We start from the raw sequence: 24,129 nt of genomic DNA, 5'->3' as shown, positions 1-24,129 counted from the left end.
ACCTGTATTTAAGTTGGGCAGTTTCTAATCTCTAGACACTACACTTGTAGTGTTCCCCCACCCTTCCACCTCCTTTAACCTAAGGGGTAGAGTGAATAACAGGTAAGCTCTTTCTTTCTTTCTTCTTTTTTTTAATCTCTAGGGGATGGCAGGAAAGGCAGTGCAATGTTCCTCCTGCAGAATGTTTGAGGTGAGGGACGCCGACAGTGTCCCTGCTGATTTCACCTGTGGGAAGTGCACCCATCTCCAGCTCCTCAGAAACCACGTTAGGGAACTGGAGCAGGAGCTGGATGAACTTTGGATCATTCGGGAGGCAGAGGTGGTCATAGATAGAAGCTTCAGGGATGTGGTTACTCCGAAGAATCAAGGTAGATGGGTGACGGTGAGAGGGCTGGGAGGAAGCAGTCAGTGCAGGGATCCCCTGTGGTCGTTCCCCTCAGTAACAAGTATACCGCTTTGGATACTGTTGTGGGGGACGACCTACCAGGGGTAAGCCACGGTAAACGGATCTCCAGCACTGAGTCCGTCCCTGTGGCTCAGAAGGGAAGGAGGGAGAGGAGAGCAATAGTTATTGGGGACCCGATAGTTAGAGGGACAGATAGACGGTTCTGTGGCAACGAAAGAGACTCACGGATGGTAAGTTGCCTCCCAGGTGCCAGGGTCCATGACATCTCGGACCGTGTTTTCAGAATCCTTAAAGGGGAGGGGGAGCAGTCACAAGTCGTGCTACACATCGGTACCAACGACATAGGTAAGAGAAGGGACGGGGATTTAAAACAGGAATTTAGGGAGCTAGGGTGGAAGCTGAGAGCCAGGACAAACCATATTGTCATCTCTGGTTTGTTGCTGGTGCCACCTGCTGGTGAGGTGAGGAACAGTGAGAGAGTGCAGATAAACACGTGGCTGCAGGGATGGGATAGGAGGGAGGGTTTCAGGTACGTGGATAATTAGAGCACATTATGGGGAAGGTGGGACCTGTACAGACAGGACGGATTGCACCTGAGCCAGAGGGGCACCAATGTCCTGGGAGGGAAATTTGCTACGGCTCTTCGGGGGGGTTTAAACTAATTTGTCAGGGGGCTGGGAAAACGAGCTGCAGTCCAGAAGCCAGTGTTGAGAGTAGTGAGGTACTGAGGAGGGTATCAAGGTCGCAGGAGTGTACCGGCAGACAGAAAGGTGGGTTGAAGTGTGTCTACTTCAATGCAAGGAGCATCCGGAATAAGGTAGGTGAACTTGGAGATTGGATTGGTACTTAGGACTATGATGTTGTGGCCATTACGGAGACATGGTTAGAACAGGGACAGGAATGGTTGTTGGAGGTTCCGGGGTATAGATGTTTCAATAAGAGTAGGGAAGGTGGTAAAAGAGGTGGAGGAGTAGCATTGTTGATCAAGGATAGTTTAACGGCTGCAGAAAGGCAGTTTGTAGGGGATCTGCCTACTGAGGTAATATGGGCCGAAGTTAGAAATAGGAAAGGAGTGGTCACATTGTTAGGAGTTTACTATAGGCCCCCAAATAGTAATAGAGATAGAATCATAGACGTTTACAGCATGGAAACAGGCCCTTCGGCCCAACCAGTCCATGCCGCCCAGTTTTTTACCATTAAAGCTAGTCCCAGTTGCCCGCACTTGGCCCATAACCCTCTATACCCATCTTACCCATGTAACCATCTAAATGCTTTTTGAAAGACACAATTGTACCCGCTTCTACTACTACCTCTGGCAGCCCATTCCAGACACTCACTACCCTCTGAGTGAAGAAATTGCCCCACTGGGCCCTTCTGAATCTCTCCCCTCTCACCTTAAACCTATGCCCTCTAGTTTTAGACTCCCCTACCTTTGGGAAAAGATGTTGACTATCTACCTTATCTATGCCCCTCATTATTTTATAGACCTCTATAAGATCACCCCTAAGCCTCCTACGCTCCAGGGAAAAAAGTCCCAGTCTATCCAGCCTCTCCTTATAACTCAAACCATCAAGTCCCGGCAACATCCTAGTAAATCTTTTCTGCACTCTTTCTAGTTTAATAATATCCTTTCTATAATAGGGTGACCAGAACTGCACACAGTACTCCAAGTGTGGCCGTACCAATGTCTTGTACAACTTCAACAAGACGTCCCAACTCCTATATTCAATGTTCTGACCAATGAAACCAAGCATGCCGAATGCCTTCTTCACCACCCTGTCCACCTGCGACTCCACCTTCAAGGAGCTATGAACCTGTACTCCTAGATCTCTTTGTTCTATAACTCTCCCCAACGCCATACCATTAACTGAGTAGGTCCTGGCCTGATTCGATCTGCCAAAATGCATCACCTCACATTTATCTAAATTAAACTCCATCTGCCATTCGTCGGCCCACTGGCCTAATTGATCAAGATCCCGTTGCAATCCTAGATAACCTTCTTCACTATCCACTATGCCACCAATCTTGGTGTCATCTGCAAACTTACTAACCATGCCTCCTAAATTCTCATCCAAATCATTAATATAAATCACAAATAACAGTGGACCCAGCACCGATCCCTGAGGCACACCACTGGTCACAGGCCTCCAGTTTGAAAAACAACCCTCTACAACCACCCTCTGCCTTCTGTCGTCCAGCCAATTTTGAATCCAAAAGGAGGAAGAAATTGCAAAACAGATTATGGATAGGTGTGGAGGTCTCAGGGTAGTTGTCATGGGTGACTTTAACTTTCCAAATATTGATTGGAACCTCTATAGGTCGAACAGTTCGGATGTGGATCGGCCGACAAGAGGGGGGGCCACATTGGATTTGGAACTGGGTAATGAACCGGGCCAAGTGTTAGAATTGTTTGTGGGAGAGCACTTTGGAGATAGTGACCACAATTCGGTGTCATTCACCATTGCAATGGAGAGGGATAGGGCCATACGGCAGGGCAAGGTTTATAATTGGGGGAGGGGTAATTATGATGCGATTAGGCAAGAATTAGGGAGCATAAGATGGGAACAGAAACGGTCAGGGAAAGGCACAAATGAAAATTGGAGCTTGTTCAAGGAACAAATACTGCGTGTCCTTGAGAGGCATGTCCCTGTCAGACAGGGAGGAAATGGCCGTGTGAGGGAACCATGGTTCACAAAAGAGGTTGAATGTCTTGTCAAGAGCAAAAAGGAAGAGTATGTAAGGATGAGAAAACAAGGTTCAGTAGGGTCGCTTGAGGGCTACAAGGTAGCAAGGAATGAGCTGAAAAAAGGGCTTAGGAGAGCTAGGAGGGGGCATGAGAAGTCCTTGGCAGGTCAGATCAAGGAAAACCCCAAGGCTTTTTACTCTTATGTGAGAAATAAAAGAATGACCAGGGTGAAGGTACGGCCGGTCAAGGACAGTAGTGGGAACTTGTGCATGGAGTCAGAATAGGAGAGGCGTTGAATGAATACTTTTCTTCAGTGTTCACAAAAGAGAGGGGCCATGTTTTTGAGGATGAGAGTGTGATTCAGGCGGGTAGACTGGAGGAGGTAGATGTTCTGAGGAAGGATGTATTAGCAATTCTGAAAAACCTGAGGGTCGACAAGTCCCCTGGGCCAGATGGGATATACCCAAGGATTCATTAGGATGCAAGGGATGAGATTGCAGAGCCTTTGGCTTTGACCTTTGGGTCCTTGCTGTCCACGGGGATAGTGCCAGAGGACTGGAGAGTGGCGAATGTTGTTCCTCTGTTCAAGAAAGGGAATAGGAATGACCCTGATAATTATAGGCCAGTTAGTCTTACTTCGGTGGTCAGTAAGATAATGGAAAAGGTCCTGAAGGATAGGATTTATGACCAATTGGAAAGATGCAGCTTAATCTGGGATAGTCAACAAGGATTCGTGAAGGGTAGGCCTTGCCTCACAAATTTGATTGAATTCTTTGAGGAGGTAACTAAGTGTGTAGATGAAGGTAGAGCAGTTGATGTCGTATACATGGATTTCAGTAAGGCATTTGATAAGGTTCCCTAGGATCGGCTCATGAAGAAAGTAAGGAGGTGTGGGATAGAGGGCAATTTGGCCAATTGGATAAGTAACTGGCTATCACATAGAAGATAGAGGGTGGTGGTGGATGGAAAATTTTCAGACTGGAGCCCAGTTACCAGCGGTGTACCACAGGGATCAGTGCTGGGTCCTCTGCTATTTGTGATTTTTATCAATGACTTGGAGGAGGGGTCAGTAAATTTGCTGAGGACACCAGGAATGGTGGAGTAGTGGATGAGGTGGAGGGCTGTTGTAGGCTGCAAAGAGACATTGATAGGATGCAGAGCTGGGCCGGAAAACGGCAGATGGAGTTTAACCCTGATAAGTGCGTTGTGATTCATTTTGGTAGAAAAAAATTGAATGCGGATTACAGGATCAATGGCAGGATTCTGAGGAATGTGGGGGAACAGAGAGATCTTGGGGTTCATGTCCACAGATCTCTGAAGGTTGCCACTCAAGTGGATAGAGCCGTGAAGAAGGCTTATAGTGGATTAGCACTTATTAACAGAGGGCTTGAGTTTAAGAGCCGTGGGGTTGTGCTGCAACTGTACAGGACCCTGGTGAGACCACATTTGGAGTATTGTGTGCAGTTCTGGTCACCTCACTATAGGAAGGATGTGGAAGCATTGGAAAGGGTGCAAAGGAGATTTACCAGGATGCTGCCTGGTTTGCAGGATAGGTGTTATGAGGGAAGATTGAGGGAGCTAGGGCTTTTCTCTTTGGAGCGGAGGAGGATGAGAGGCGACTTAATAGAGGTTTATAAGATAATGGGGGGGGATTGATAGAGTGGACGTTCAGAGACTATTTCCTCGGTGGATGTAGCTGTTACAAGGGGGCATAACTATAAGATTCAGGGTGGGAGATATAGGAGGGATGTCCGAGGTAGGTTCTTTACTCACAGAGTGGTTAGGGTGTGGAATGGACTGCCTGCTGTGATAGTGGAGTCGGACACTTTAGGAACTTTCAAGCGGTTATTGGATAGGCACATGGAGCACACCAGAATGACAGGGAGTGGGACAGCTTGATCTTGGTTTCGGACAATGCTCAGCACAATATCGAGGGCCGAAGGGCCTGTTCTGTGCTGTACTGTTCTATGTTCTATTAACACTTTCAAAGCCCATGACCCGCTACCACTTAGCAGGAAAAGGGTAGCAGGTGTATGGAAGCACCAACTTCTCCAAGTTGCACATCATCCTGACTTAGAACCATATCATCGTTCCTTCTCTGTCGCTGGGTCAAAATCATAGACCTCCCTTCCTAACAGTGTCTTGGGCTACACCTCGGGGCCTGCAGCAGTGGAACATGGGTCATCATTGCCTTCGCAACAGTAATTAAGAATGGGTAATAAACGCTGGTCCTGCCGGTGACATTTATATCCCTCAAATAAATACTAAATGAAGCACAACTAGAAAATAAATTATGTGAAGTTAAGGCAACAATCAGCTGTGATCTTTCTGAATGACAGAACTGGCTACAGGGGTCAAATAGCCCACTCCTGCTCCTATTTCTTACCAACATTACTTTTTGTCTATTTTCATGTGTACATTTTCTTTTGAGTTGTCAGTTTTTGAGTTTATCCTTTCTTTGCTGTGTTAAAATATTAAGATCTTACCTTCATAGTCACAAATTCTCTTCCACTCTGAAACAGAAATAACAAATTAGACGGGAGAAATCAGAGTGGTTTAATGTATTAATAATTCTACAGGGTGTGTTTTACAGACATTTTTAAATATGGGGAGAGATTCTCTGGCCTTCCCACAGCGTGCCCCCCCCCCCCCCCCGCCATTGGCCGACGGCAGAATCTTCTGGTCTCGTCACTGTCAATGGGATTTTTCATTGAATTCACCTCACACCGCCAGGAAACCCAGGAGTGTGCCATTGGCGGCACTGGAAGATCACGCTGGCATGAAAGATCTCACCCATAATAGATACTTCTTCATACCCCTGTGGCATTACTCATTGCAAGTTGGAAGCTAAGAACTGGAACTTTATTACAAAGGTGGGTAGTCGGGAAACTTCCAGACTCAACTCAATAAAAAGAAACAAAAATTGTGTTTAAAAGATTCCTAAAATTGGACTGAAAATGCAGTCCAGATTAGACCTGTCACTGCAAATTAACATATGGGGTTAGCAGGAAATAATTAAAAGTATAGATGAAGCAAAGAGCAGATCTTGTCCATTTTCAATTACTTCTTTGGATATCCTGTTGTAAAATCTGGAGCCAAATAATTTCAATTTTCTTTTAAATGTATTTTATTTCAAACCAAAACTATGTGTTGAAAAGTTACAACACATAAACATTTTGGGAAACAAACTTCCCACCACACAAGACAGTTTGTGCAAATGTTTCCCTCTCGCTCTAGCAGGGTATATCTCGGCAACCTGGGGATCTCTTTCCAAACCTTCCGCGTGAAGTCCCTTACCTACAGGTACCTAAACTCAGTACCTTTCAGGAGCACTACCCTCTCCTTCAATTCCTCTATACTGTGTTCTGGACCAGGATTTACAAACTCCAAAGAATATTATGGAATTCACCTGACCGTTAACATTTTGTTGAATTTGGCTGGGATGAACACAAGAGCCTTCACTTCAGGTATGATTCATCACTCTTCCTGGACACTTTAATCAAAACAAGCTTTATTCTAAGAATGTAGTTAACCTATATATATATATATATATATATATAAACAAACAGCAAAAATTATCAGTTACAAACATCAGTTACAGATGGAGTTTAACCCTGATAAGTGCGAGGTCATTCATGTTGGTAGGACAAATTTGAATGCGGATTACAGGGTCAGTGCCAGGGTAATGAGGAATGTGGAGGAACAGAGAGATCTTGGGGTTCATGTCCACAGATCTCTGGAGGTTGCCACTCAAGTGGATAGAGCCGTGAAGAAGGCCTATCGTGTGTTAGCGTTTATTAACAGGGGGCTTGAGTTTAAGAGCCGTGGGGTTGTGCTGCAACTGTACAGGACCCTGGTGAGACCACATTTGGAGTATTGTGTGCAGTTCTGGTCACCCCATTATAGGAAGGATGTGGAAGCATTGGAAAGGGTGCGAAGGAAATTTACCAGGATGCTGCCTGGTTTGGAGGGTAGGTCTTATAAGGAAAGGCTGAGGGAGCTAGGGCTTTTCTCTTTGGAGCGGAGGAGGATGAGAGGCGACTTAATAGAGGCTTATAAGATGATGAGGGGGATAGATGGAGTGGACGTTCAGAGACTATTTCCTCGGGTGGATGTAGCTGTTACAAGGGGGCACAACTATAAGATTCAGGGTGGGAGATACAGGAGGGATGTCCGAGGTAGGCTCTTTACTCAGAGAGTGGTTAGAGTGTGGAATGGACTTCCTGCTGTGATAGGAACTTTCAAGCGGTTATTGGATAGGCACATGGAGCAGACCAGAATGACAGGGAGTGGGATAGCTTGATCTTGGTTTCGGACAAAGCTCGGCACATCATCGAGGACCGAAGGGCCTGTTCTGTGCTGTACTGTTCTATGTTCTAAACATAAAGACACCACCCAGCTAATCTATGTATAATACTTAATGAATTCCCCCTTAACTGTTCCAATTGAAAACAAAATCCCATAAACCAAAAGCCCCTTTTCAAGGGCGTGGCCCAGCACTCTGCATTCTCACTTGAATAAGACTGGCTTCCCCGGAGATTCTGACCCCGTCTCACCAGCAGGTTTAACTCCTTCCGGAAAGCAAACTACATCTTTTAAGTGACCAAAACAGCAGGTAGCTATAATCAATGTTTTTTTTTACTGGAACAGATACTTAAAATGAAAATAGACAAACAGGCCAAAACACTTCTTTCTCCTGTCGGAGTCCACAGCAGTCAAATGTGAAAGTGAAACCACAAACAGCTGACACAGCCACAGCCGAGCTCCACCCACACAATGATATCATTAAAGCCATGTGATAACGCACAGACCTTTCCTAAAGAGAAACTCCCATGATAACTGACAAACCCCTTTTCCTGGTACACATCCCTCCCCTTAACCAGCCTCATTTCTCTCCACTTCCCAAATGTGCTATCTATCTCCCCCGGCTCAAAACCGTGGTTTTCCCACAACGGCATGAACACCGACATCCCCATGATCCTAAAATCCCTCCTTAACTGGTTCCAGATCTTCAACGTGGACTGCACCAGAGGACTTTCCAAGTATCTGCTTGGTGCCATTGGCAACACTGCATCACCATAGCCCTCAAGCTGGACCCCTAAAGGACTCCTCCACTATCCTAACCCATTCTACCCCCTCTCCTTCCCACCATCACTTCACCTTCTCCACGTTCGCCGCCCAATAGTAATGTAGCAGGTTCGGCAACGCCAATCCTCCCTGCTGCCTCTGCCTCTGTAACAAGGTCGTCTTAACCCTTGGCACCTTCACTGCCCATACAAAGTCCAAAATAATCGTTTTCAGTTTTCGAAAGAAGGCCTTCGGAATAAAGATCAGCAATGTCTGGAATATGAACAGGAACCTCGGCAGAATGTTCATCTTAACCACTTGAACCCTCCCTGCCAAAGTCAAGTGCAGTGTATCCCACCTCTTGAGATCCTCCCTTGCCTCCTCCACCAGTTTTGTTAAATTCCATTTGTGAAGCATCGCCCATTCCCTCGCTATCTGAATTCCCAGGTGTCTAAACCTGGCCACCTTAAATTACACCCCCCCCTCTAAATTGGCTCGCCGACCCAACTCATTCACCAGGAACACCTCGCTTTTCCCCACATTTAACTTATATCCCGATAATACCCCAAACTTCCCCAACAAGCCCATGATCCTAACCATGCTCTCCACCGGGTCCGGTGTAATATAATTATAGGTCGTCCTCATAGACCGACACCCGATGTTCCCTTCGTCCCCTCGTAAACCCTCGTCACTCTGCCAACTGCTAAGAGCCATTGCCAGAGGCTCTGTAGCCAGCGCAAACAGCAGCTGTGACAGCGGCCACCCCTGCCTTGTTCCCCTGTATAGTTCAAAGTTCTGTGAACCCATGTCATTGGTCCACACACTCAGCCTCAATGCCACATAAAACAGGCGCACCCATACCACAAACTTTGGCCCAAACCCAAACCTTCCCAGGATCTCAAACAGGTACCACCACTCCACCCGGCCAAATGCCTTCTCCGCATCCATGGACACCACTATCTCCGGTACCTGAGCTCCTGACGGGATCATAATCACATTTAACAGCCTCCTTATATTGCTAGAAAGCTGCCTGCCCTTAACAAAGCCTGTTTGGTCCTCAGCAATCACCCCCTGGACACACCCTTCCATCCTTCCCGCCACCAACATAACCAGCACTTTCACAGCACGGGGGCAGCACGGTAGCATTGTGGATAGCACAAATGCTTCACAGCGCTAGGGTCCCAGGTTCGATTTCAGCTTGGGTCACTGTCTGTGCGGAGTCTGCACATCCTCCCCGTGTGTGCGTGCGTTTCCTCCGGGTGCTCCGGTTTCCTCCCACAGTCCAAAGATGTGCGGGTTTGGTGGATTGGCCATGCTAAATTGCCCATAGTGTCCAAAATTGCCCTTAGTGTTGGGTGGGGTTACTGGGTTATGGGGATAGGGTGGAGGTGTGGACCTTGGGTAGGGTGCTCTTTCCAAGAGCTGGTGCAGACTCGATGGGCCGAATGGCCTCCTTCTGCACTGTAAATTCTATGATTCTATGATCTGTATTTAACAGCGATATGGGCCTACATGACCCACATTCCAATGGGTTCTGCCCATTTTTGGTATGAACGTGATCATTGACTGCATCATCATCTCTGGCAGCTCCCCCTTTTCCAACGCCTCATTAAACGCCCCCAAGAGATGTGGTGCCAGGTTTGTCGCAAACTCTTTATAAAATTCTGCTGGGTAGCCATCGAGGCCCGGGGCCTTCCCTGACTTCTTACCCCTTATACTGTCCACTATCTCCCTCAGCCCCTGGGACTCCTCTCGAGCCTGCCTCTTCTCTTCCTCCAACTGTGGAAACTCCAGTTCATCTCAGAACCATCCCATGGCCCCCTCTTCACCCCCTGGGTCCGCCCTGTGCAGCTCCTCATAATAATCCCTGAACTCCTCATTTATCTTCCTGGACACCACATCCCCTGCCCCAGAACATATCTTCACTATTTCCCTGGACGTGGCTTACTTCTTTAGCTGATGCGCTAACATTCGACTTGCCTTCTCCCCGTATTCGTACTTCACCCCTCTTGCCCTACGCAGCTGTCCTACTGTCCTCCCCATTGTAAGCCTATCAAATTGTCCCTCTAATTTTTTCCTCCTCGCCAATCCCTCTGTGGTGGGTGCCCTCGATTACTCCCTATCTACCTCCACTATCTTGTTCATTAGCCATTCATATTCCTCCCTCTTTTCCCTATCTGCATGTGCCTTGAATGAGATAATCTCCCCCCGGACCACCGCTTTTAGCGCTTCCCAAAAAGTGTCCGCAGACACCTTCCCATTTTGGTTCAATTCTACATAATTTTTAATCACAGGCTGCACATTGTCACAAACTCCTCTATCTGCCAACAACCCCGAATTGAGCCTTCACCCCGGTCTCTGCTCTCGTCCAGATCTAAGCCGAATCTCCAGCCAAAGGGGCGTATGGTCCAAGATTACTATCCCCGTGTACTCTACCCCTCCACCTCGACCAAAATCTCCGGCTCACCACAAGAATATCAATTCTGGAACATACCCTGTACACGTGCAAAAAAGAGGAATATTCCCTTCTTGAAGTGCCGTCCACCATGCCCATCTTTTCCATAAACCCATCCAGCTCTTTTGCCATTCGTACCCTACCCACTGACCCGGGAATCGACCTATCCACCCTCGGCTCTGGGACACAATGAAAATCTCCTCCCATAATTAACTGGTGTGAGGCCAAGTCCAAGATTGCTGCCAGCAATTTTGATGAGTAAGAAAACGGGGTTTGTGAGCGCGAAGGAACCCTTACATAAAACCTACATCATCCCATTCGGTTCATACACATTTACCCATATCACCGGCGTCACTTCTAATACCCCACTCACAATCACATATCTCCCACCTGGGTCCCTTACTTCCTTCACGCTCACAAACCCTGTTTTCTTACTCATCAAAATTACCACCAAAAGTGGAAAACCTGACCCACCCACCCCTTCCTTAGCCTAACCTGGTCCTTCACGCGGAGGTGCGCCTCCTGCAGAAAGACCACCTCCACTTTCAAGCTCGTGAGGTGCGCAAAGTCCCAAGATTTTTTTACTGGCCCTGTTATGAGCCAGGCTTTAGAGAACCCCAAAGTGTATCATGGAGTTCACCTGACCCACAACTTTTACTAGATTGTGGTATGGGGAGCACACGGCGCACTCTACAGGTGTGGTACAGCAGACATGGAAAAGTAATTTTTAAAGCAAAACAATGTTTATTCTATAAACTCAAGTTAACCTTTTTAAAACATACAGTGAAAATGTTAGCAACCATTAATTCAAATACAACCCCCAAAGAATACAACACTAAGTAATCCTTAAGCTGTCCTTTGAACATCCATAAGACTTAAAACAAAACTTTTAACAGAAGCACATCGGGTAAAAGTCACTACTGAGAGCAGTTATTTGTTTTGAATCACCAAAGGAACGATTTACATTCTTTAGATTACAGAGAGAGATTCATACACCTTCTGGCTGTGACTGCAGCTATCCAGCTCTGAAAACTAAACTGAAACAGACCCTGCAGCAAACAGCCTAAAACTAAAGTAAAAAGCAGACAGACAGCCCAGCTCCACCCACACTCTGACATCACTAATAAACACCCATTTCTTAAAGGTACATTTCTTAAACACCCATTTTGTAAAGGTACTCTCACATGAGAGCCCATTGAGCTCTTGCATGTTCCAGGCTATCAGTCTTACTGTGGGCTTGCACCTCCATTCCCCTCTACCACCCACCATCTTCCCTTTCTGGCTCTGCCCCCATTAATTTCATCCTATACCTGATCTATCCAAGATGGCCCCTTTCTCCGTCCCGACCATGTTTCTCCTCCAACCTCGCCTCATCGCACCCCCTCCCCCTCCCCCATTCTCTCGCCCATCTCCCCCACCTCACTTGCATTCACCAACTCCTGCCCAAAGGCTTCCCTGACTAACCCCCCACCCCTTCCCCATCCTCATCTCTCTGTTCTTTGAAGAAGGCTCCCACTGACCTCCCCCTCCCCCATCCAACTAAGACGCACCTTGAACCACAGGTCACCTTCTCCAAGAACAAACAAAAAGAAGAAAAAAACACACAGCCCCAGGCGGCAGGAGGTGGGATGGGAAAAGCCGTTCCCTTACAAACTTTTCACCCCTGCTATCCTTTATCAATCCAACAGTAAAATAGTTTTAAAAACCTTCCACATCAGAGGAAAAGAAAGCCCCCCCCACTCCCTCCAACCCCCACTCTACCCGTATTCCCAATTAGTTCCAAGTGCCAGCACCCCTGTCTCCCAGAATTCTTCAGTTCTCCCCCAGTTTATGCTCCTTGATAAAGTCATTGGCCGCTTCTGGGCTCTCAAAATAGTATTCCCGGCCTTCATACGTCAAACAAAGCTTTGCCGGGCAGAGCACCCCAAACCTGATCTGTCGTCGATATAGCACCGCCTTGACTTCGTTGAACCCTGCACACTGTTTTGCCAGCTCAGCTCCAATGTCCTGGTATATTCGGACCTTGTTCCCCTCCCATTCACAGTTGTGCTTCTCCCTGGCCCACTGTAGAATCTTCTCTTTCTCCACAAACTTGTGGAGCCTCACGATCACTACCTGCAGTGGCTCCCCCGCTCTAGGCTTCTGCCTCAGAGACCAATGCACTCTGTCCACCTCAGGGGCCTTAACCAGCACCCCCTCTATCACCAACCTCGCCAGCATCCTCAAAATGTACCTCGTGGCACTCACACCTTCCACTCCTTCAGGCAGGCTCACTATCTGTAGATTCTGTCTTCTCGATCTATTTTCCTGCTCCTTCACCTTTGCTCTCAACGTTTTGCAAAGGTCTCCTAAGAGCCCCACCTCCAAATGTCGCCACCCGATCGCTGTAGTCTGTTATCATCCTCTCAATATCTCGGATCTGTGACCCCTGTGCCTCAAGCATTTCTCCACCCTCTCCATTGAGCCCTTCAGGGGTGCCACAGCCCCTTCGATGGCCTTTGAGCGATCCTCCTGCATCTCCTTCCTCTGCTGGCAGAACACTTCCTTGATGAAGGCCGTCAACCATTCCACCTAGGGCTTTCCAACTTGCATTAGCCCTTCTCCCGCTGCCATCTTTCCACTGGCTGCTGCACCACAGCTCACTACCAACTCCTTGGCCAACTTCTTCTGCTCCAAAGGTAGATGAATTGAAGAATAAACACTATTGTATTGTTATGCTGTTTCACTGCTGGTTGTGAAGCAGAACATTTACCTCAAATACGTTATAGCAGAATAATGAAGACCAGAACCTCTGATGATGGGGAAATAATTGCAGAGGGAGCTATCTGAGGATGCAACAATGTTCCAGAGAGGTAGGGGGAGGTCAGTGTAAAGGGTCAAAATGAAACATAAGTTTGAGTGAGCGTTTCAAAACAAAGATACTTACAATGTATTCTGTCATGTGAGTGTCCCTTTAAGAAAGGTTTAGTCTCTTATCATGCAATTTGTAGCACATTGCACCGTGGCTGTCAGGTGAGAGGTTTCTTTTAGGTTTTCAGTTTCAGTTTGATGGCTTTGGGCTTCAGAAGGAGAAAGAAGTATTTTTGCTGTGTTTCTCGTTTTTCATTTTAAAAGCTGTTTCAGTAAAAAGCACATTGGGTGTGGCTAACTTTGCCTTGGTAACTTTAAAGATACAGTTGCTTTCCGGAAGGAGTTTTTTTTCTGCTGGTTGGAACTGGATCAGAATTTCAGGAAAAGGACCAGTCCCATTCAAGTGAGAATACAGTGTGCTGGACCCCTTGAAAAGCAGTTTTGATTTATTGGACTTTGTTGTTGAATTGGAACAGCTAAGGGGGAATTATTAAGTGTTATACATAGATTACTGCAGCTGTGTGGTGTCTTTATGTTTGTAATTGATAAAAATTCTTGCTGTGTTTATATATATAACTACATTCTTAGAATAAACCTTGTTTTAACGAAAGCGCTCAGGAAGTCTGATGAATCACACCTACAGTGAAGGCCTTTGTGCTCATCCGAGCCAAATTCAACATAAAGGTTGTAGGTCAGGTGAACTTCATAACACACTTTGGAGTTTCTAAGCCCTGGCCCAAAACAATTTGTTTTGCATCAATATTTATGAATAACTGATCATTAAGGATAAAAAATGCAATGTATTTTAGAAAACTTGTAATCATTCCAAAATTAACATTCTTTGTAGTTTCTGAACATTTTATCATAAAACTCTTACCACATTCTATGAAAGCTCTCCGAAGTTCTAGCTCTGGAAGATATAAAATCATTACCATATGAGAAACTATAATTTAATTGATTAGCTGCTTTCACTGAAATAATTTGAATAAATTCGATGATTTTTCAATTAACATCACTTGTTACCAGTACCACATGTTTACCATCTTTAAGTGTTTCAGTAATAGGCTGTGCTACAGTTCAGGGACTGCAATGTTATAATGTGGAATTGGTTTATTTCTAGGAAGGATGAAGTGGGAGGAGGAATAATAAATTCAAACAACAGAACTTTTCTGTGTACAAGAAAATACTGAGGATTCTGGAATCTGAAACAAAAACAGAAAATGCTGGGAAATCTCAGCAGGGCAGGCAGCATCTGGGGAGAGAGAGATAACATTTTGAGTGTGTTTGTTTGTTTATTGTCATGTGTACCGAGGTACAGTGAAGAGTATTTTTCTGCGAGCAGCTCAGACAGATCTTTTAGTACATGAAAATAAAATAAAATAAAAATAAAATACGTAATAGGGCAACACTAGGTCCATTTTGTAAATACATAGACACCGGCATCGGGTGAAGCATACAGGGTGTAGTGTTAATGAGGTCAGTCCATAAGAGGGTCATTTAGGAGTCTGGTGACAGTGGGGAAGAAGCTGTTTTTGAGTCTGTTCGTGCGTGTTCTCAGACTTTTGTATCTCCTGTCCGATGGAAGAAGTTGGAAGAGTGAGTAAGCCGGGTGGGTGGGGTCTTTGATTATGCTGCCCACTTTCCCAAGGCAGCGGGAGGTGTAGATAGATGGGTGGCAGGTTTGTGTGATGGACTGGGCTGTGTTCACGACTCTGAAATTTCTTGCGGTCCTGGGCCGAGCAGTTGCCATACCAGGCTGTGATGCAGCCAGATAGGATGCTTTCTATGGTGCATTTGTAAAATTTGGTAAGAGTCAATGTGGACATGCCGAATTTCCTTAGTTTCCTGAGGAAGTATAGGCGCTGTTGTGCTTTCTTGGTGGTAGCGTTGACGTGGGTGGACCAGGACAGATTAATGGAGACGTGTATCCAAGGTATTTGAAGCTGTCAACCATCTCCATCTCAGCCCCATTGATGCTGACAGGGGTGTGTACAGTACTTTCCTTCATGAAGACAATGACCAGCTCTTTAGTTTTTCTGGCATTGAGGGAGAGATTGTTGTCGCTACACCACTCCACTAGGTTCTCTATCTTCCTCCTGTATTCGGACTCATCGTTATTCGAGATCCGGCCCACTATCGTCGTATCGTCAGCAAACTTGGAGATGACGTTGGAACCAAGTTTTGCCACGCAGTCGCATATGTATAGGGAGTATAGTAGAGGGCTAAATACGCAGCCGCTTCGGTACCTTGACAGCATTCTACTCCGCATGGACCGTAAACGCAGTTGGCATATCATTAACGGGCCTGATCTGGTATTCTCCTGGGCCTCCAATGATGCTCTGCCTCTGCCGGGGGGAATTACCGATGGCGAGTTTCACTTGTGGTTTTAATAATCGGGAAACAAGCGCCGTGGTTGCTGAGGGACAGAGAGAAAATAAGGCATGCAGAGGTGCGACGGTGGGTTGCTGGTTCTGCTGTTCGCAGGGCCGGGGGGGAATAGCGGGTGATGTGTTGGGTAAGCTGGGTCTAAGTGGACTGCGTTTGATGCAGTGTAGAGAGAGACAGGCTTCCAACACTTGAAAAGATGCAACACGATTTTATTGAACAACTAACTATAATACATGCTTAACTGTGGGTTAACACTATACTGACTTGACTGGAGACCTGAGGCTAACCTGACCAGACTAACTGACTACCACATGGTGCTTGTTCTAGCTGCTGCTCACGAGCTCTGACTGTCTCAGAGGCTGGGTCTCGAGAGAGCGGGAAAACTGGTGCCCTCTGGCTTTATAGTGGCCGTGTCCTGTCTGGTGATTGGCTGCTGTGTTCTGTGTGCTCACTGGTCATCCTGTGTGTCAATCACTGCCTGTCTGTGCACCATCATATACCTGTGTGTATATTATGACATCTCCCCCCCTTTAAAAAAAAAAGAACTATGTGTACAGGTCAATAAATAATGAATATGTGTACAGAAAGCTGACTATACACAGAATATGCTAACTTCTATACATGGGAAGGTGTCTAGTGCAGATAGAGGGCAGATAACACATGGTAAAAATGATATGTGCAGATGTCAAAACGATGAGAGAACAAGGTAATGGAACATTCAGTCTATAAATTCAGTCTCTGTGGCGGACGACGAATTCTGGTTGACCGAACGAGCATTTGGCTCTGTCGAGTCGGAGGCCATGCTCGTGGATCCTGTGGATCACCCGTTTGAGGCAATTGATGTGATCTTGCCGAATTGTGGACCATCTTATGACGCCGTTGACGTACACTCGCACCCCTTCGATGCCCTCCATCATTTGTTCCATTATGCAGTGGAACACCTCTTGAGGCGGAGATGATGCCAAAGGTTGGAACAGTAGCGACCGAACGGGGTGTCGAATGTGCACAGCTTGCGACTGGACACATCCAGCTGTATTTGCCAAAACCCCTTGGAAGCGTCCAGCTTCGTGAAGAATTTGGCATGAGCCATCTCGCTGGTTAGTTCTTCTCGTTTAGGTATTGGGTAGTGTTCCCTCAAGATGTTGCGGTTCAAATCTTTGGAGTCGATACAGATTCAAAGTTCCCCTGATGGCTTCTTGACGCAAACCATGGAGCTAACCCAGTCCGTGGGTTCCGTGACCTTTGAAGTGACGCACTGGTCCTGGAGGTCTTGCAGCTGCTGTTTGAGGCGGTCCTTGAGGGGTGCCGACACCCGACGTGGTGCGTGAACCACAGGGTCCATTTGGCTTCAGTAGGATTTTGTATCGGTATGGGAGTGTGCCCATACCTTCGAACACGCTGTGGTATTGCGCTATGATGTCATCGATTTGAGCCTGGAAGCTATCATCTGGCAAGGCTGGTGCCTGTGAGGACGACATGGTGTGAACCTGCTGCACTAGGTTCAGGAGTTTGCAGGCCCGAGCACCCAGCAGGGAAGCTCTGTTGGTTCCGCCGATTTCAAATCGCAGCGTTGCTTTCAATGACCTATTGGACACCGCAAGCTGGCATGAGCCACTGGCAGCAGTGGAATTGCCATTGTAGTTGAGGAGCTGGCAGGCCAGTGGAAGAATGCTTGGTTTGATGTGGATGGTGTCGAGGTCAGACTCTGAAATGAGATTTGCTGAAGCACCCACCGGTGTCCAGCTTGAAACGGATGCGAGCCTTGTTAACCGTAAGGGTGGAACACCACTCGTCGTCCGGATCAATGCTCAGGACCCGGCAGCGGCAGAGCCTGCCCCAGAGAAACATCAGTCGGTGCAACAGGAGTGGAGGCGGCCTACTGCGGCCTCCGCTCTGCAACATGGGTCCCCTTTGGCAGCCGTCCTCTGGAGCAACCGAGCCTGGATGGGTCAGGCAGTCGCTCAGGTGTCCCAGGTGGCATGTTGCCATCCTGTTCTGCCCACTGACCATCAGATACACCAGGGCAGGAGGGGGAGAGCCCGAGGTGCTCTAGTGTTCCAGCACCACCCCTGCGGGATTTACCGGCAAGGGTCCCATCCCCTCCTCCTCCCTCAGGATGCCCAATGGCCCGCGGAGTACTCCCTGGGACAGGGATGCAATCGGAGCTAGCCCCTGAGGCTCCCCCACCACCTGATGCTGCTGGACCTGGAGGCCCGCTACTGTCTCGACCAGGGTCTCAAGTGAAAAGTGAAAATCGCTTATTGTCACAAATAGGCTTCAAATGAAGTTACTATGAAAAACCCCTAGTCGCCACATTCCAGCGCCTGTTCGGGGAGACTGTTACGGGAATGCTCATGGCTATGGAGCACAGGGAGTGGGCCACCTCCCTCTGGGACTCTACCACATCACCCAGTCAGAGTGTAACCTCCCTCTGTGGCTGGCTCAGGTTGGCCACTAACTGGGCAATGCCACCAACATCCTTAGCCATGATCTTTTGTCACTGGTCCAAGCTCTGGAGCGCACTGTATTCCAGGTGGCTCTGGTATATGGCTGCGTGTGACAGGGCAGCCCTGTCCTGTGCCTTGGCCACTGCCCACACAGAGTGCCCCAGGCCTTGGACATCCTGACTCACGATTGATACCGTCTCCACCGTGGACTACACCTGTGTTGGCCATGTTGATACGCATCGTCAGCACCGACCTCTTCCCCTGCAGGCAGTTGGACTCCTCCAACTGCACCTGCAGGCGTGGATGGTTGCAGACAGGCTCTCATGTAGTCCCTGGCTCTGCGACTGCATCTCCCCTATCGATGGGACTGTCCTTTCCAGAAGCACAATGACCTACCCGGACGGCATATAATCCCTGGGGTCGGGCTGCCCTCTGACTGCCCGTGCCGAAAAAAACACAGGGCTATTCAACACTACTGACATTGAATAAGGGTTTGAAGGAGAACATGTGACAGAGGCCGTACATCGCCCCGTTTTGGACACTGAGGAGCTCCGCTCGCCGCAGCGAGAGATCTCAGAGGCCCCATAAGCGACTTCCAACCTTCCCCCAAATCCTCAGTCCAAACGCACGATGGCAGGGTCTCTGGCCCCCTCTGTACCCCCAACACCCATGCAGGGCACCCCCTATCTAATCGTGCAAAAAATGCCAGCTTGGTACCTTGGCAGTACGAACCTAGCAGTTTGCCCTGCCAGAACCACTTGGGCACCTTGTCAGAGTCAGGCTGGCATTACCAGGATGCCAAGGTGCCCAGGTGGCACCAACAGTGCAGCTGGGGGCCTCCGATCCCCTGAGATATCCCCACAAGTGCCGTTCCGCCTGGTCCCCGTTTGTGGGGGGCCAGTACCAAACGGCATTCGGCCAAGGTCTCCGAAGCAAAGGGGTTAGATTCCAAAGCCTCAGGTCCCTCGGGGATCTGCACGTTAAAGTGAGCCTAACTGCCTCGCTCTGATATGCAGATTTGCCAAAAGGTGATCCCACCCACAATGGGCAGGATTTACATCGCAACATCCCACAAGATCGCGTTGAATCTCGTGAGCGAGCCGGTAGATTCCGGGGTCTCCCGGATTTTATCGGCCATGCTGCACCATGGCGAGCTGACTTTCAGGTGCAACGTGGCTGTTGGATTGCTCCGTTAGTCTCTGAAACGGAGAATATCGCCCCATACGTCTCCCAAATGGAGACTTGTCACACAGCCTTGGCTTGACATGGTCTGCATTCTGAAAGCCTTGGTTTCGGATCTCCCACCAAGACCGTTGCAAACCTATCATCGGGAGGTCAAGAAAGGCTGCGTGATAATCCCCATGCTATTTACAATCTGTCTGTATTGAAGTGGCTGTTCATCTGATAAAGGAGCAGCTGCCCTTTGGGGCAGGATTGTGATGACAAATCATTGGAACAAAATCCACACAGTCTCGTGATTTATAGTGTCAAATTCTTCGGTCAGGTCGATTAAAGTAATGAAGAGTTTCTGGTGTTCTCAACATTTTTCTGGGATGTCTGACATTAACGCTGTCGGAGGATCCTCTGGAAGGTGTAAAGTCAGACTTTGGAAGATTTCCTCAGCCACAGGATGTAGATGATTCAAGAAAATTGTGTCAGGAGTTTCACAACTATTGACAAAAAGGAAATATCTCGATTGTTATGACAGCATTAGGGTGGCACAGTGGTTAGCACTGCTGCCGAGGACCTGGATTCAATCCCAGCGCCGGGTCACTGTCCGTGTGGGAGTTTGCACATTCTCCCCATGACTTGGGTTTCTTTCCCACAACCCAAAGATGTGCAGGGTAGGTGGATTGGCCACGCTAAATTGCCCCTTAATTGGAAAACATTTTTGTTAAAAGTTTTGACAACATTATTTACTTTACTTTTTGAAGTTCTACAATTAGAAATTCTACTTCCACAATTATCATATTACTGAAGTTGGTGGAAATTCCTTTTCCTCCCAAATCCGTAGGATGAGTCCATGGATTTTTAATGTGAGCAAAGTTCCGACAGCTTTGTAGACATCAGGGCTGCAGGTTTTGTTGTTTTTTATCTATTTGATTGTTTGTTGTAGTTGTCCCATCGATGATGGTTCACCCATGGATTCTACCTCACGGCATTGGGCATAGAGGCACTAGAGGCGATCCGCAGCAACTGATGAGAGTCCCTCCCCACTGTATGCCACTGAGCTGCTGTCTCTGCTAGGTCTGTCCTACCCACAAGGTACAGATGATGAAAGAATGTGTGGCATTGGCTGAATAGTACGATTCTGTGAGTAAGACTATTTCATGCTGTTGCTTAAATAGTCTATGGGAGAGCTCACCTAATTTTAGCACACGTCCTCTACTGTTAATGATAATAATAATAATCTTTATTGTCACAAGTAGGCTTACATTTACCCTGCAATGAAGTTACTGTGAGAATGAGGAGGCCTTTGTGGTACTGACTGGCCAGGATGTTCCTTTGCAATATCCTTCGCCGAGGTTGATGACAGGTGGTGTCTCTGGTTTTATTTTATTCGACATTTTGATGCAGAGACAATCAAAGTTTTCATGAATTAAATTACCACGAGAAAAGTTGAAACAAAGCTCCATGTGTTGATGTTGTTCTCGATTATTTTTGCTTTAAATTTGTCCAAGTCAATGTCAAGCATATTTATAAGAGGAAGATAATACCAGAATCTTCAATCGATCATCTCTGTTGAAGAGTTATGAAAAGACACCGATATTTCAAGAGTATTTTCTATTCAACAGGAGAATGGAAGTTGGAACTATCTGTCTAGATGGGATCTTGAGGCCGGCCTCGCTGCTCTCGGGATCGGCAGCAAGGGCGGAAAATCCCGCAGGATTGAGAAACGCAATTCTCGCAGGAGAGATCACATTTCCCTATCTTCCCCACCTCTTGCCGGCAATGTCACGAGATTCACGCCCACATAGTATGTGAACCTCATTTTAATAAATTTGAAACCCAATGTGATTAGCAGCCCCACCGTTAAATGATTTCTCCCCCCTCCCCCCCCCCATGGAGCTGGTGAGGTTTGCTGCAGAGTGAGCCAAGCGCAAGGCTGTCGAGGGGATGCATCCGGAGCGCAGCCATAAGTATAGCCCGAGAGGGGGTAGAGAAACATGCCCAGGCAGTGCCCTGGCATTGCCCACTGGCACAGATTGCCAGGTAGGCCGGGGGAGCAGTAGAGATTGGTGGGAGTGGATGCTGCCAATGAATGTCGGGAGGGTGAGGAGGGGCACTATGGTGGAGGAAGTGGAAGGGTGTAGGGGTGGGGATGGATTTTCCAGGAATGGATGTTTGGGGGCGGGGGGGGGGTATGTGTAACAGCCCCTGAGACCTCTGCTATGTGTGTTGGGGGCCATTGCATTGCGGTGCTGGTCGGGACACCCTTTAAAGATGGTGTCCCGATTTGTGTTGGCCGGTTCCCAATCCTGACTCCGGTGTATCCGACACCATTTCTCATTGGAATTGCTTATTGTGTTTTCCGTGGTGCCGGTGCTAGCCCATTAATGGTTGATGAATTGCTGTCGTAGAAGTCTACCAATTCTGTGCTGGCACCAACACTTAGGGCGGGATTCCCCGTCGCGACCGCCCCGTTTTCCGGTACAACGCTCCCCCGCTGGTAGTGGGATCCTCCGTCCCGGCAGCCGGCCAATGGGGTATCGCATTGTGGCCACCCCCACGTTTTCGAGAAATCCGTGGGCGTGAGTGCCCTGCCGGCGAAGCAGAGGATCTCTCCGACGGGAAATCTCTTCCTTAGTCTATGAAATGGAGAATTCTGCCCCTGGTCTGTGGAACTGGAGAGTTCCACATTAGTTTTCTGAGAGAGCCTATGGAGACTGGGAGAAGCACCCAGGTATTTTCAGGCCTTTATCAATGTTGTCTTTGTTACAATGAGAATGTACCTTTAATTTGTTGATGGTGTTTCCAACTCCAATAAATCACAGCAGAAATACCACAAATTAGACAGCAAATGGTCACGAGTAATGGCACCAACCAATCAGGGCGTGCAGGGAAAATATCACCTGTAAAGTAAACACCAGTGAATTAGATAATTATTCTACCTTTAAAATATGCCATGAGAATTGTTATTTTAGAATATCCAATATTATTGAAAGTTCCTGAAGTAGAACACACTCAGATCTTCTGGTAGCCTTCTGCCTCACTTCACACAGACACAGAATTGTCACGGTGCAGAGAGAGGCCATTTGGCCCATGTTAGGATGCCAGACTAGTCCCCGACATTTGTTAGGATAGGTCCATAACCAGTGTCAACTTAAATGAGGCAATTATAATGGTATGAGGGAGGAGTTGTCTCAGGTGAGCTGGTAAACAAGCTAAGATACAGGTCAGTAGATGAGCTGCAGCAGATATTCAAACAGCTGCTCCATAATTGCTCAGCAGGAATTTATCCCAACCTAAAAGAGGGATTCCAGCTGCATGTAGACTGAAGGACTATAACAGCAACCTGATCTCTTCAATAGCATCATGCCATTTGAAAGTCTCGAACAAATAAATCTAGAAACTATTAAGATTTGAATTCATAAATAATGATAAATCTTCATGCGCAGAATTGCAGCTTGTACAACGTATATACACGGCAACTTGATTTACACCAAGTTTCGATGAAGAAATCCAACACATCTTAAATCAGTACCCTGATGTATTCAGAGGCATGGGCACATTACCGTTCCAAAATAAAATCTTACTCAGGAAGGATGCCAAGCCAGTTATTCATCTGCTTCGGAGAATTCCTGCTCCTTTGCGAGAAAGGTTAAAAGAAGAACTAGACCGACTTCAAACCCAAGGCATTAAATCTCGAGTCACAAAACCGACTGACTGGGTTAGCTCATTGGTTTGCGTAAAAGAAATGTCCGGTGATCTTTGCATCTGCATTGATCCTAAAGATCTCAATAAGAATATATGAAGGGAACACTATCCCATACCAAAGCGCGAGGAAATCACAAGTGAGATGGCGAATGCACGCATCTTCACTAAATTAGACGCGTCACAGAGATTTTGGCAAATGCAACTCGCTGACTCGGGCAGATTATTATGTACTTTCAACACTCCCTTTGGGCGATTTTGCTTCAACCATTTGCCGTTTGGCATCATATCGGCATCTGAGATATTCCACAGGATCATGTAGCAAATGCCAGAAGGAATTGAAGGGGTGAGGGTGTACGTTGATGACATCATCATTTGGTCCACAACCAAGGAAGAACACATTAAACGTTTAGCACAAGTAATCGAACGCACCAACAAGTTTGGACTCAAACTGAATCAAGCAAAGCAAACCTTTGCACAGTCTTCACTGAAGCTTTTGGGAGATACCATTTCTCACCAAGGTGTCAGACCTGATGATGGTAAAATAGCAGCAATTCAAGACATGAAAATTCCAGAAGATAAGAAAGCTGTTCTCAGATTTTTAGGCTTCGTTAATTTTCTTGGCAAATTTATCTCCAACTTATCAGCACGAACAACAGCATTGAGAAATTTAATCAGAAAATCTACTACCTTTGAGTGATTGCAGAGCCATCAGAAGAATGGACAGATTTAAAAACGCAGCTTCTGACTGCACCGATACTCGATTTCTTCGATCCGAAAAGAGCAACCAAAATATCCACTAATGCAAGTCAGGATGGAATAGGCGCGGTTCTCTTACAACTAGATGAACATTCTGGATTGATTGGATTGCTATAGCATATGCTTCAAGAGCAATGACAGCAACGGAATGCAGATACGCACAAATTGAGAAGGAATGTCGAGGTCCATTGACAGG

The 24,129-nt window shown here is 47.2% G+C and overlaps 1 protein-coding gene across 3 annotated transcripts in view; it reads right to left on the bottom strand.

Annotated features, from left to right (window-relative positions):
- Window positions 1-24,129, bottom strand: part of LOC140390474 (butyrophilin subfamily 3 member A1-like) — a 218,264-nt gene that overhangs the window by 12,517 nt on the left and 181,618 nt on the right. For 2 of the 3 annotated variants that reach the window (XM_072475629.1, XM_072475630.1), the window contains exons 5-7: window positions 22,253-22,372; window positions 14,342-14,374; window positions 5,579-5,605 (exon numbers count right to left, since the gene is read on the bottom strand). In XM_072475629.1, coding sequence (XP_072331730.1) covers window positions 5,579-5,605; window positions 14,342-14,374; window positions 22,253-22,372 — 180 coding nt within the window. The remainder of the gene's footprint in view (window positions 1-5,578; window positions 5,606-14,341; window positions 14,375-22,252; window positions 22,373-24,129) is intronic. The other variant, XM_072475631.1, reaches the window with a different exon arrangement.

Source organism: Scyliorhinus torazame, chromosome 14, assembly GCF_047496885.1.
Source record: "Scyliorhinus torazame isolate Kashiwa2021f chromosome 14, sScyTor2.1, whole genome shotgun sequence".
Classification (NCBI taxonomy): domain Eukaryota; kingdom Metazoa; phylum Chordata; class Chondrichthyes; order Carcharhiniformes; family Scyliorhinidae; genus Scyliorhinus; species Scyliorhinus torazame.
Note: the sequence above shows the minus strand (reverse complement) of the source record. Positions and strands in the feature narration are given on the sequence as shown.